The 12,439-nt window shown below is 44.1% G+C and overlaps 1 protein-coding gene across 7 annotated transcripts in view; it reads right to left on the bottom strand.

Annotated features, from left to right (window-relative positions):
• The window catches only part of LOC135540075 (chromodomain-helicase-DNA-binding protein 5-like), a 50,660-nt gene that overhangs the window by 20,698 nt on the left and 17,523 nt on the right, over positions 1–12,439 (bottom strand). For 6 of the 7 annotated variants that reach the window (XM_064966414.1, XM_064966409.1, XM_064966413.1 and 3 more), the window contains exons 2-6: positions 4,649–4,800; positions 1,354–1,623; positions 1,139–1,257; positions 200–447; positions 2–93 (exon numbers count right to left, since the gene is read on the bottom strand). In XM_064966414.1, the coding sequence (XP_064822486.1) occupies positions 2–93; positions 200–447; positions 1,139–1,257; positions 1,354–1,623; positions 4,649–4,693 (774 nt within the window). In that variant the 5' untranslated portion in view covers positions 4,694–4,800. Of the gene's footprint in view, position 1; positions 94–199; positions 448–1,138; positions 1,258–1,353; positions 1,624–4,648; positions 4,801–5,035; positions 5,310–12,439 lie in introns of all 7 variants that reach the window. The other variant, XM_064966411.1, reaches the window with a different exon arrangement.

Genomic DNA, 12,439 nt, shown 5'->3' with positions numbered 1-12,439 from the left:
CCGAGGATGCTTTCTTCTTTGATTTGGTCTTCTTCCCTTTACTCTTCTTCTTCACCTCCTTTACAGTCTTTGTCTTCCGTCTTACCCCAGGCCCTATAGGACAACAAGATCAGGCACAGACCAGAGAGGTATAGAGGGTGCTTTATTACTATATCTCTATACATTCTGATATACCGCATGCTTGATTGGCAGCCCTTACCCTTTCCATCTTTGGTTTTGGCTTTTCTGATTGGCCCAGGCTGAGAGCTTGGTAGGGTAGTCACCTCTTTGACAGAGATGGGCGAGGCCACAGTGACCATTTCCACAGCAGCAGCCACCGCGGCAGCCACAGCAGTTGCGGAGGTGCCTTTAAAGGGGTTGTTGGCACTGAACTCACGCCACTTGGACCCTAACACTGTCATCATCTTTGACATGGGGATCTTAGGGTTCTTCTTGGCAATAAGTGGCCTGAGAATAGTCAGGGAAAGAACACTGTTGTCTTACCTTGTTATTTTCTCAGTTAATTATATAACAACCTGCACTAGAGTGACCTGTATCTTTATTCCCCAGTATTAGTGGTGACCCATCTGTGTGACGTCGCCTCTGTGTAACGTCGCCTCTGTGTAACGTCGCCTCTGTGTAACGTCGCCTCTGTGTAACGTCGCCTCTGTGTAACGTCGCCGCTGTGTGACGTCGCCTCTGTGTAACGTCGCCTCTGTGTAACGTCGCCTCTGTGTAACGTCGCCTCTGTGTAACGTCGCCTCTGTGTAACGTCGCCTCTGTGTAACGTCGCCTCTGTGTAACGTCGCCTCTGTGTAACGTCGCCTCTGTGTAACGTCGCCTCTGTGTAACGTCGCCTCTGTATAACGTCGCCTCTGTGTTGTGTGCATGGCATGCTTGTGATTTGTCAGCCAATGTCTTGTGGTTTGGCACAGTGGCCTCTCTAATATATTGGGTCAATACATTCAGTCTCTGAACCTCCAGGCTGTCATACAACCCCCCCCCCCACCCAAAAAAAAAGGTCCAATGTTCAACACACTGCTCCAGTTTCTCTGTGCAGTTTTAATTAGGATAGCTTCAAGCAACAACTAACAACACAGACATGACAGCCATCCATAGACAAGAAAAGCAATAAATGATGACCCTACATGTTGAGTACCTGAGGAACTGGCTGAAAGCCTTGTAGTTGGTGAGGGTTGTATAGTCCTCCTCTGTGAAGCCATACTGCACATCTTCCAGACCCCACTCCTGCATCAGCTGACTGGATGACTTGGGCTCCTGGGGCAGAACAACACAAGTGCGAGTCCAGTCTATGACAACAACAAATACAGGTCAAACTAGACAGATGGTTTAACAGAGACACGCTTAATGTACCTTATTATTTTCATCATCATCATCGTCGTCGTCATCATCATCATCATCCTCCTCCTCCTCCTCCTCTTCTCTCTTCTTCCGTTTGGGTTTCTTCTCTTTCTTCTCCTTTGGTTTCTTCTTCTTCTTCTTTGTGGTGGGGGCAGGGGCGTAGGTGCTGCTCTCGCTCTCTGAGCCAATCTCTGGACGTTGCAGTGGATGGTCATCCTCCCGCTCCAAGGCCTGCTCCTCCTGGTCATTGCCACCAACTCCTATTCCGCCACCTCCTCCTCCCTGACACACACACACACACCGTTTACAGTATACAATCCCACCCCCTCTGTCTGTCAATCAGGAGACATTTTATACACAGACAATGAGTCAGCAAATATCACTAACACAGTCTTCATATTTGAAGAGGAAAGAGGGAGAAAGAGCATACATCCAAAAAACATGAATAATTTCTTGACTTGACCTCCTACTCCTCCACCCCCATACCATCTGGATAACGATTAACATTTAATCAACTGAGTTCATATCTATCTCCCTGCTTGTTGAGAGCTCCATAGATGGCATGATCAGAGGCACATTCACCTCTAAACCTTCTGCTTACATAGAGAACAGCAACAACAAAGCAACATACACCTTCAGAAGCCCAGCCAATCACATCTCCCCCTCCTAGCCAGTCAATAAGTCTAAGGCATATATTGTCTCTATGTATTGTCTCCATGGCCTTGCTATAGCAACATCTGTAAGGCTACGCAGTTGAACGTTTATAGATGGAGTGTATGAGTGAGCACTGGCATTGGGTTGTATGCGTGGGTGCATGCACCCTCGTGCGTGTGTTTGTGTGTGCGTGCATGAACGTTGCACAGTAGGCCTGTGTGGATCCATGGAGAGACTCGCAGGCGTCTTGCTCTGCGGCGCAGAGGAAAGGATCATGTTGCCGCAGCGCCTGCCAACCCCACCGCCAGTCCGTCTGTGTTGCTATGGTGACCAAACTGTGCAGTCTGGAGCTCTCTCTCTCTCCCCCTCCCCCTCACTCTATAGCAGCAGCAGCCAATGGAACAGCGCCATCCAATCAGACACGTTTGCATAACGAGCTTGTTATGCAGAGGCCTGTGGTTGCAGAGCCTGTGTTCCAGCGCCCGTCTAGACAAATCTCATTTATGCATACGGAGAAGGGGAGAGAATGAGTGTGGAGGGGGGGTCCAAATGAAAATGGAGTGGAGGGTGATGGAGGCAGGGAAGCAGAACCACTGTTAATCCAGAGAGAGTAACTACAGAGAAGAGTCTTCACCCAACCCCTGACCGCACAATGTAGAGGGTTCAATGTTTCACAAACGCATCACAGGGCACAAGATCAGGGTGGAAACAAAGAGGAGGTCTCTGCTGGGAGATCAAGAAAAATAAAGAAAGTCTTAAAGAAAATTCCTTTGTATCAACTTCATTTCAGATTAATTAAGGACTTTCAGAACTAAATTAAATTAGTACATACTGTCCAGCCATTATGTCAGAAATAAATGTCAGGTTGAATATACAAAGTCATATCCTCACGATACCTTAAACACTCCAAGCCTTACAATTGTATAGTGTGAAAAAAACACTGCTTACTATCAACATGCACAGTCCCCCAAAGGGATTTTCTCCTTAAAACAGATCTAGCATCAGTACTAACAGCTCTCCTGTGGCGTGCTCGGGCCCTGCTGGAGGGAGTCTGAGCACAGCTGGTTCCTTCCTTCAGCTCTGAGACAACCTGGGGGGAGAGACCCACTGGTGGGGCAGTAACCTCCATTGATCCGTGGCCCATTACTGACACTAGACTTCGGGGAGAGATTGTAAGTGAATAACAGCTAGATGTGGTTTCCCTTAGCAGTCAGTGCTGCCCGATGAACACGTCGAGCAGAGCTTGTGAATTGAGCATGGTAAGAGAGAGGGATGGAAAGGAAGAGAGTGTAACAGAGGGGAAAGGGATGAGGCGACCCCTCATTAGCATGACAGGGTCCAGTGCTCTGTGTTTTTCGCGGCCAGCCAAAGCTCCTTCTAGTACCGCTGGCAGCCGTTGACAGGGACCTCCCCGTTCTGTCACCACCACTATTCAGAACACTGGTCAATCCCAAACCCAGGCAGAGGACACACAGATGATAAACAGGCACCACAAAGCCAACACAAACTGTATAACGGGCAAGGCCCTCAAATGGCATACAGATAACCACATGAAAAAAGATCATAGTATACTATGGTATAAATACTGTAGTAGTCACTGGAGTGTTTTTGCTGACTTTACTGCAGTATTCACTGTAGAGTTTTTGCAGACTTAAGTCACAGAGTGAATACTGTAGTATTTACTGTTGTATATACTATAGTAATTACTGTAGTGTTTTGCGGAATGTAGTATACTGTAGGATTTACTGTAGTGTTTTTGTGGACTGTTGTATTGTTTTATTTTATTTAACCTTTATTTAACTAGGCAAGTCAGTTAAGAACAAATTCTTATTTACAATGACGGCCTAGGAACAGTGGGTTAACTGCCTTGTCTAGGGGCAGAACAACAGATTTGTACCTTGTTAGCTCGGGGATTCAATCTAGCAACCTTTCGGTTAGAGGCCCAACGTACTAACCACGTACTACCTGCCGTGTTTTTGCAGACATTACTATAGTATTTACTGCAGTGTTTTGGGGGATAATACTATAGTATGCTACAGTATACTACAAAACTACATGCTTGAGGGATAGTAAGTGTGCAGTATAGTACTCTATAGTATACTCCATATTTCTATAGTAAGTACTGTAGTATTCTATAGTAAACTAGTATTTTTTCATGTGGGTGTGTTACCCCAAACACTTTCTCCTGGATCACTGTGTTACACCGAACACTTCCCACTGATTCCTCTATGATCTCTTTCAAGGCACACATTGGTTAACCTCAATTAGCCAATAATCTAAAGAGCAGCCATGAAACTAATAAAGTTCAGGAGTTGTTTGATGTCTGTTTTGATATAATGGTTGTGGTGTGGTCTATGGAGAGTCCCCGCTCAGTGCTGCTGTTTAAAGCCTGTTGCCTGAATGTCAGGAACTAATGCCTGGGAGAGTTCAGCTGTCAGAACAGCTCTGTTACAACGCTGTTACTGGCACCCACTGGTACACGCTCTAGCACTCCTAACCTACCGTCCATGTTGACTACCACAGGAGCTCCTCCTGATCCACAGTCTAAATGGCACAAAGAGACTACTACAGTTTATTGCACAACATCTACTGTAGCTTCTTACAGGTTGTGTGTTATTGTGCACAAAAATGTTTGCAGTCTGATAGAGCTCACCTCCTTTTTCCTCTTCTTGACTTTGGGCATCTTGCCCTCCTTCATCTTTTTAGGTTTCTTCTTCTTCTGTTGTTTGAGGGAGTCGTCGTCAGAGAAGAAGCTGTCCAGAGATGTGAGCGGGACAGTGTTGTGTTCGCCCTCCTCATCCTCATCTTGACACACAAACACAAACATGGCATTCAGAAACACATGATACAGGTACAGTACCAGTCAAATGTGTTGACACATCTACTCATTCAAGGGTTTCTCTTTATTTTTACTATTTTCTACATTGTAGAATGATAGTGAAGACATCAAAACTATGAAATAACAATCATGCAGTAACCAAAAAAAAGTGTTAAACAAATCAAAATATATTTTCTATTTTAGATTCTTCAAAGTAGCTACCCTTTGCCTTGATGACAGCTTTGCACACTCTTGGCATTCTCTCAACCAGCTTCACCTGGAAGGATTTTTCCAATAGTCTTGAAGGAGTTCCTACATATGCTGAGCACTTGTAGGCTACTTTTCCTTCACTCTGGGGTCCAACTCATCCCAAACCATCTCAATTGGGTGGAGGTTGGGTGATTGTGGAGGCCAGGTCGTCTGATGCTGCACTCTTTCACTCTCCTTCTTGGTCAAATAGCCCTTACAAATCCTGGAGGTGTGTTGGGTCATTGTCCTGTTGAAAAACAAATTATAGTCCAACTAATCGCAAACCAGCTGCAGAATGCTGTGGTAACAATGCTGGTTAAGTGCGCCTTGAATTCAAAATAAATCAGACAGTGTCACCAGCAAAGCACCACAACACCTCCTCCTCCATGCTTCACGGTGGGAACCACACATGCAGAGATCATCCGTTCACCTACACTGCGTCTCAAAGACAAGGCGGTTTAAACCAAAAATCTCAAATTTGGACTCATCAGACCACAGGACAGATTTCCACCGGCCTAATGTCCATTGCTCGTGTTTCGTGGCCCAAGCAAGTCTCTTCTTCTTCTTTTTTTTCCTTCTTTTTTTACCCCTTTTTCTCCCCAATTTCGTGGCGTCCAATTGTTGTAGTAGCTATCTTGTCTCATCGCTACGACTCCCGTACGGGCTCGGGAGAGACGAAGGTTGAAAGTCATGCGTCCTCCGATACACAACCCAACCAGCCGTACTGCTTCTTAACACAGTGCACCTGGCAACCTTGGTTAGCACGCACTGCGCCCGGCCCCCCACAGGAGTCGCTGGTGCGCGATGAGACAAGGACATCCCTCAAGGACCAAGCCCTCCCTAACCCGGACGACGCTAGGCCAATTGTGCGTTGCCCCACAGACCTCCCGGTCGCGGCCGGTTACGACAGAGACTGGGCGCGAACCCAGGGACTCTGATGGCACAGCTGGCGCTGCAGTACAGCGCCCTTAACCACTGCGCCACCTGGGAGGCCACAATTTGACCATGAAGGCCTGATTCATGCAGTCTCCTCTGAACAGATGATGTTGAGATGTGTATGTTACTTGAACTCTGTGAAGCATTTATTTGGGATGCAATTTCTGGAGGCTGGTAACTTCTGTATATCACCCCTACCTTGTCACAACTCAACTGGCTCAACGTATTAAGAAGGAAAGAAATTCCACAAATTAACTTCTTATGGCTGCAGGGGCAGTATTGAGTAGCCTGGATGAAAAGTGCCCAGAGGTGCCCAGAGGTGCCCAGAGTAAACGGCCTGCTCCTCAGTCCCAGTTGCTAATATATGCATATTATTATTAGTATTGGATAGAAAACACTCTGACGTTTCTAAAACTGTTTGAATGATGTCTGTGAGTAGAACAGAACTCATATGGCATGCAAAAACCTGAAAAGAAATCCAAACAGGAAGTGGGAAATCTGAGGTTGGTCAATTTTCCACCCAGCCCCTATTGAATACACAGTGGGATATTGGTTATGTTGCACTTCCTAAGGCTTCCACTAGATGTCAACAGTCTTTAGAAACTTGTTTGAGGATTCTACTGTGAAGTGGAACCGAATGCGAAGGGAATGAGTAAGGTCTGCCATGAGCTGACCATGCTCTGACCATGCGCGTTCACATGAGAGGGAGCTCTGTTCCATCGCACTTCTGAAGACAGTGGAATTCTCCGGTTGGAGAAAAGATTGATTCCATACATCATTTGACATGTTTCTACGGACAGGAACGGAACTTTTTGATATTTCGTCTGCTTTTAGGGAACGCACTTCATGACTTGGATTTGTTGGATTTGTTAGAGCTAACAAAAGTAGCTCTTTGGACATAAATGATGGACATTATCGAACTAAATCAAACATTTCATGTGGAACTGGGATTCCTGGGAGTGCATTCTGATGAAGATCATCAAAGGTAAGGGAATATTTATAATGCTATTTATGAATAATGTTGATTACCCAATATGGCAGATATCTTTTTGGCTGCTTTGTTGTCTGAAAGTTGTACTCAGATTATTGCATGGTTTGCTTTTTCCGTAAAGTTTGTTTGAAATCTGACACAGTGGTTGCATTAAGGAGAAGTGTATCTATATTTCCATGTCTAACAATTGTATTTTCATCGATATTTATAATGAGTATTTCTGTAAAATGATGTGGCTCTCTGCAATATCACCGGATGTTTTTGGAACTAGTGAACGTAACGCGCCAATGTATACTGAATTTTTTTATATAAATATGCACTTTATCGAACAAAACATATGTATTGTGTAACATGAAGTCCTATGAGTGTCATCTGATGAAGATCATCATAGGTTAGTGATTCATTTTATCTCTATTTCTGCTTTTTGTGACTCCTCTCTGTGTTTTTCTGTGAGTTGGTGGTGACCTAACATAATCGTTTGTGGTGCTAATCGCTGTAAAGCCTATTTGATCGCTGTAAAGCCTATTTGAAATTGGACACTTTGGTGGGATTAACAACAAGATGACCTTTAAAATGGTTTAAGATACATGTATGTTTGAGGAATTGTAATTATGAGATTTTTGTTTCTGTTGTTTGGCGCTCTGCACTTTCACTGGCTGTTGTCATATCAATCCCGGTAACGGGATTGCAGCCCTAAGAAGTTAATTAACAAGGCACACCTGTTCATTGAAAGGCATTCCAGTACCTCATGAAGCTGGTTGAGAGAATGCCAAGAGTGTGCAAAAGCTGTCATCAAGGCAAAGGGTGGCTACTTTAAAGAATCTCAAATATAAAATAGATTTTGATTTGTTTAACACTTTTTTGGTTACTACATGATTCCATACGTGTTATTTCATAGTTTTGATGTCTTCACTATTATTCTACAATGTAGAAAATAGTAAAAATAAAGAGAAAGCGTGGAATGATTAGCTGTGTCCAAACGTTTGACTGGTACTCTATACAACCTTTACTCTTACCGTAATACTCATACAAATTTCATAGGGGTTCTGGTAGTCATTATCACCTATCCACCCTCCCCTTTTACCTTATATCCTATCAGCCAGGTAAAACTCATAGTGAGGTGCTAGTCATCCAGCAACTGTATTGCATCAATGTTCTGGTATACATAGAAGCATGCTGAATAGGGTGTACTACGGCGCTCTAGACTTCAGTGTGGCCATAGTGGGTCACAGAGGAATAAGAGACAGTAGACAGTACATCATTATAAAGAGACACACTCCTCATTCACAAACACACAGACTGGAGGGCATGAAATATGCAGCACGTGCATCAGTCATTCAGCCAGTCAACACTAGGCTAGCCTTGCAGCCTACCACTCCCAGAGGAACACTGAATAGGGGTTCCCTGTCTCCTAAGCACAAACCTTGACTTGCAATGTACTTATACTCCATTTAGCCAGGCTAGTCAGGAGGGGATACACAGACACTAGGGGCTTCCAAGGTTCATTATCAATGAGAGACTCATAGAATTCTCTATTTATACATTCCCATTCACCACTGGCTAAACTGGATGCATCATCCCACTTGTGTAGATTGAGGCTCTCTCATAAACATGTATAATGGCAGCTAGTGCCTCAAGCTCCATAGTTAATAAGCCAACATGTCTGCAGTATCTCATAGGAGCTCTTTCATGTCTGAGCTACTGTCCATGTTTGCTGCCTGCCAGGCATGACATCACAACAACACAGCTAATGTTGTAGTTCATTCAATTGCACTGATGATGCAATTGACTGAGATGAGGAGAAATGCAGTTGAAATACAGGCAGGTTGAGAAAGAAAGTAATTGTCTGTTTCCGGTTCAAGAACACTCCTCCTTGCTGATATGTGACACCCCCCATTATCTACCACCAAGTTGACCACAAATGGCCAATTTAATAAATGTAATTGAGATAAACACATGATGTCCGCACATGTAGAAATGTATGTAAGGCACCACATCTAAATGTACTCACCATGGACTGGCAGAATCTTTTTTTCCTTTAACGAGTCTGACAAGCCCGACGCGAATGATATACTGCTGTCTCGGGAACAGGCTCAGATCTCCGTGATTTGCGTGAAGAGGAGGCGGAGAAAAAGGGGCCAGAGGGCGGGATGCTTTCTGAGAATTCGTAGGTGATCGAATAAACCCCCACTTCCTTCCATTCTGCTAGCAAACGTGCAATCTTTGGAGAATAAAATCGATGACCTACGCGGAAGATTAAAATTAAACTACCAACGGGACATCCAAACTGTAATATTTTATGCTTAACGGAGTCGTGGCTGAACGACGACACTATCAACATACAGCTGGCTGGTTATACGCTGTACCGGCAGGATAGAACAGCTGTGTCTGGTAAGAGAAGGGGCGGAAGACTATGTAATTTTGTAAATAACAGCTGGTGTGCTATATCTAAGGAACCCTTGAGCTATTGCTCGCCTGAGGTAGAGTATCTTATGATAAGCTGTAGATCACACTATCTACCTAGAGAGTTTTCATCTGTATTTTCGTAGCTGTTTACATACCACCACAGACTGAGGCTGGCCCAAAGACAGCATTGAATGAATTGTGTTCCGCCATAAGCAAACAAGAAATTGGTCACCCAGATGCGGCGCTCCTAGTAGCCAGGGACTTTAATGCCAGGAATCTTAAATACGTTTTTACCAAATTTCTATCACCATGTTAAATGTGCAACCAGTGACCAGCTTTACTCCACACACAGAGTTGCATACAAAGCTCTCCCTCGCCCTCCATTTGGAAAATCTGACCATTATTCTATCCTCCTGATTCTGGCTTACATGCAAAAATTAAAGCAGGAAGCATCCGTGACTAGATCAATAAAAAAAGTGGTCAAATGAAGCAGATGCTAAACTACAGGAATGTTTTGCTAGCACAAACTGGAATATGTTCTGGGATTCCTCCCAATGGCATTGAGGAGTACACAACCATCAGTCATTGGCTTCATCAATAAGTGCATCGATGACGACGTCCCCACAGTGACCGTACATACATACGAGGGGTCGACCGATTAATTGGGGCCGATTTCAAGTTTTCATAACAATCGGTAATCTGCATTTTTGGACGCCGTTTGTGGCCGATTGCATTGTAATCCACGAGGAAACGGCGTGGCAGGCTGACCACCTGTTACGCGAGCGCAGCAAGGAGCCAAGGTAAGTAGCTAGCTGGCATTAAACTTATCTTATTTTTAAAAAAATCTATCTTCACATAATCACTAGTTAACTACACATGGTTGATGATATTACTAGGTTAACCTGCTTGTCCTGCGTTGCATATAATCAATGCGGTTAATTTATCATCGAATCACAGCCGACTTCAACTTCACCAAACGGGTGATGATTTAACAAAAACACAATCGTTGAACCAATGTACCTAACCATAAACATCAATGCCTTTCTTAAAGTCAATATACAAGTATTTTTTTTTAAACCTGCATATTTAGTTTTAAAAAATTCATGTTAGCAGGCAATAACTAGGGAAATTGTGTCACTTCTCTTGCGTTCAGTGCAAGCAGAGTCAGGGTATATGCAGCAGTTTGGGCCGTCTGGCTCGTTGCGAACAGTGTAATTAAATTTGCCAGAATTGTACATAATTATGACATAACATTGAAGGTTGTGCAATGTAACAGCAATATTTAAAGTTAGGGTTGCCACCCGTTCGATAAAATACGGAACGGTTCCATATTTCACTGAAAGAATAAACATTTTGTTTTTGAAATGATAGTTTCCAGATTTGACCATATTAATGACCTAAGGCTCGTATTTCTGTGTGTTTCTTATATTATAATTAAGTCTATGATTTAATACTTGGTAGAGCAGTCTGACTGAGCGGTTGATATGCTTATGAGCCTGCTGCTGCCTTCATTAAAACAGCACTATCCTGCATTTGCAGCAGCTCTTCGCAATGCTTGAAGCACAGCGCTGTTTATGACTTCAAGCCTATCAACTCCCGAGATTAGGCTGGCAATACTATAGTGCCTATAAGAACATCCAATAGTCAAAGATATATGAAATACAAATGATACAGAGAAATAGTCCTATAATAACTACAACCTAAAACTTCTTAACTGGGAATATTGAAGACTAGTGTTAAAAGAAACCACCAGCTTTCATATGTTCTCATGTTCTGAGCAACAAACATAAACGTTAGCTTTTTACATGGCACATATTGCACTTTTACATTCATCTCCAACACTGTGTTTTTTGCATTATTTAAACCAAATTGAACATGTTTCATTATTTATTTGAGACTAAATTGATTTTATTTATGTATTATATTAAGTTAAAATAAAAGTGTTCATTCAGTATTGTTGTCATTGTTAGACATATATATAAAAATCGTCCGATTAATCGGTATCGGCGTTAAATCATAATCGGTCGACCTGTAGTACATACCCCAACCAGAAGCCATGGACTACAGGCAACATCTGCACTAAGCTAAAGGCTAGAGCTGCCGCTTTCAAGCAGCGGGACTCTAACTCGGACGCTTATAAGAAATCCTGCTATGCCCTCCGACGAACCATCAAACAGGAAAAGCATCAATACAGGACTAAGATCGAATCGTACTACACCGGCTCTGATGCTCGTCGGATGTGGCAGGGCTTGCAAACCACTACAGACTACAAAGGGAAGCACAGACGAGAGCTGCCCAGTGACACGAGCCTACCAGACGAGCTAAACTACTTCTATGCTCGCTTCGAGGCAAAAAACACTGAAACATGCGTGAGAGCTCCAGCTGTTCCGGAAGACTGTGTGATCATGCTCTCCGCAGCCGATGTGAGTTTGACCTTTAAACAAGTCAACATTCACAAGGCCGCAGGGCCAGACTGTCACATCAGCTCCTGTGACGCCCTCTACTGCTCATCCTGTGTCTCCTTGACCTGCCGACACTCCCCCAGTACTCGCTCCCTCTCCCTCTCTATGTGTGTGATTGTGTGGGCAGAAACAGGTGTGTTGGATTCAGAGCAGATCCCCACCAACTGCAACCTGTTCCATAACAAAGACCTCTACAAATACTCTGCCCTGCCAGATCGTAATCTCTGCTCAGTCAGTCTGTTTCTAGCCATTTGTTATTATACCTGTTATGCCTGTTTTCCTTGGCTGATGCTGTTTTCCTCTCTGCTACAGTTCTTCCCGCTCTGACTCTGGTCCCTGTCTCCAGTCCCACGTCTCGTCATCCTGCTACGCTGTCCTTGATTCCCCACTCTACTACTCCCTTGGATTTCCCTCCCGACCTGCTTAGCCTGTTTCAAGCCCTCTCAATCCAGCCTCAGCCTCCGCACCTGGTTTCCAGCAACCCGCACGAGCATCCCCTGACCTGCATTCCATCTCCCCCTTGTGTTTCAATAAATACCTTGGTTACTTCATCCCAGTCTCCTTATCCTAGTCTGCTCTTGG

This window comes from Oncorhynchus masou, chromosome 5 (assembly GCF_036934945.1).
Source record: "Oncorhynchus masou masou isolate Uvic2021 chromosome 5, UVic_Omas_1.1, whole genome shotgun sequence".
NCBI classification, from domain to species: Eukaryota; Metazoa; Chordata; class Actinopteri; order Salmoniformes; family Salmonidae; genus Oncorhynchus; species Oncorhynchus masou.
The sequence above is the reverse complement of the archived record's forward strand: the minus strand, read 5'-3'. Positions and strand labels throughout refer to the sequence as shown.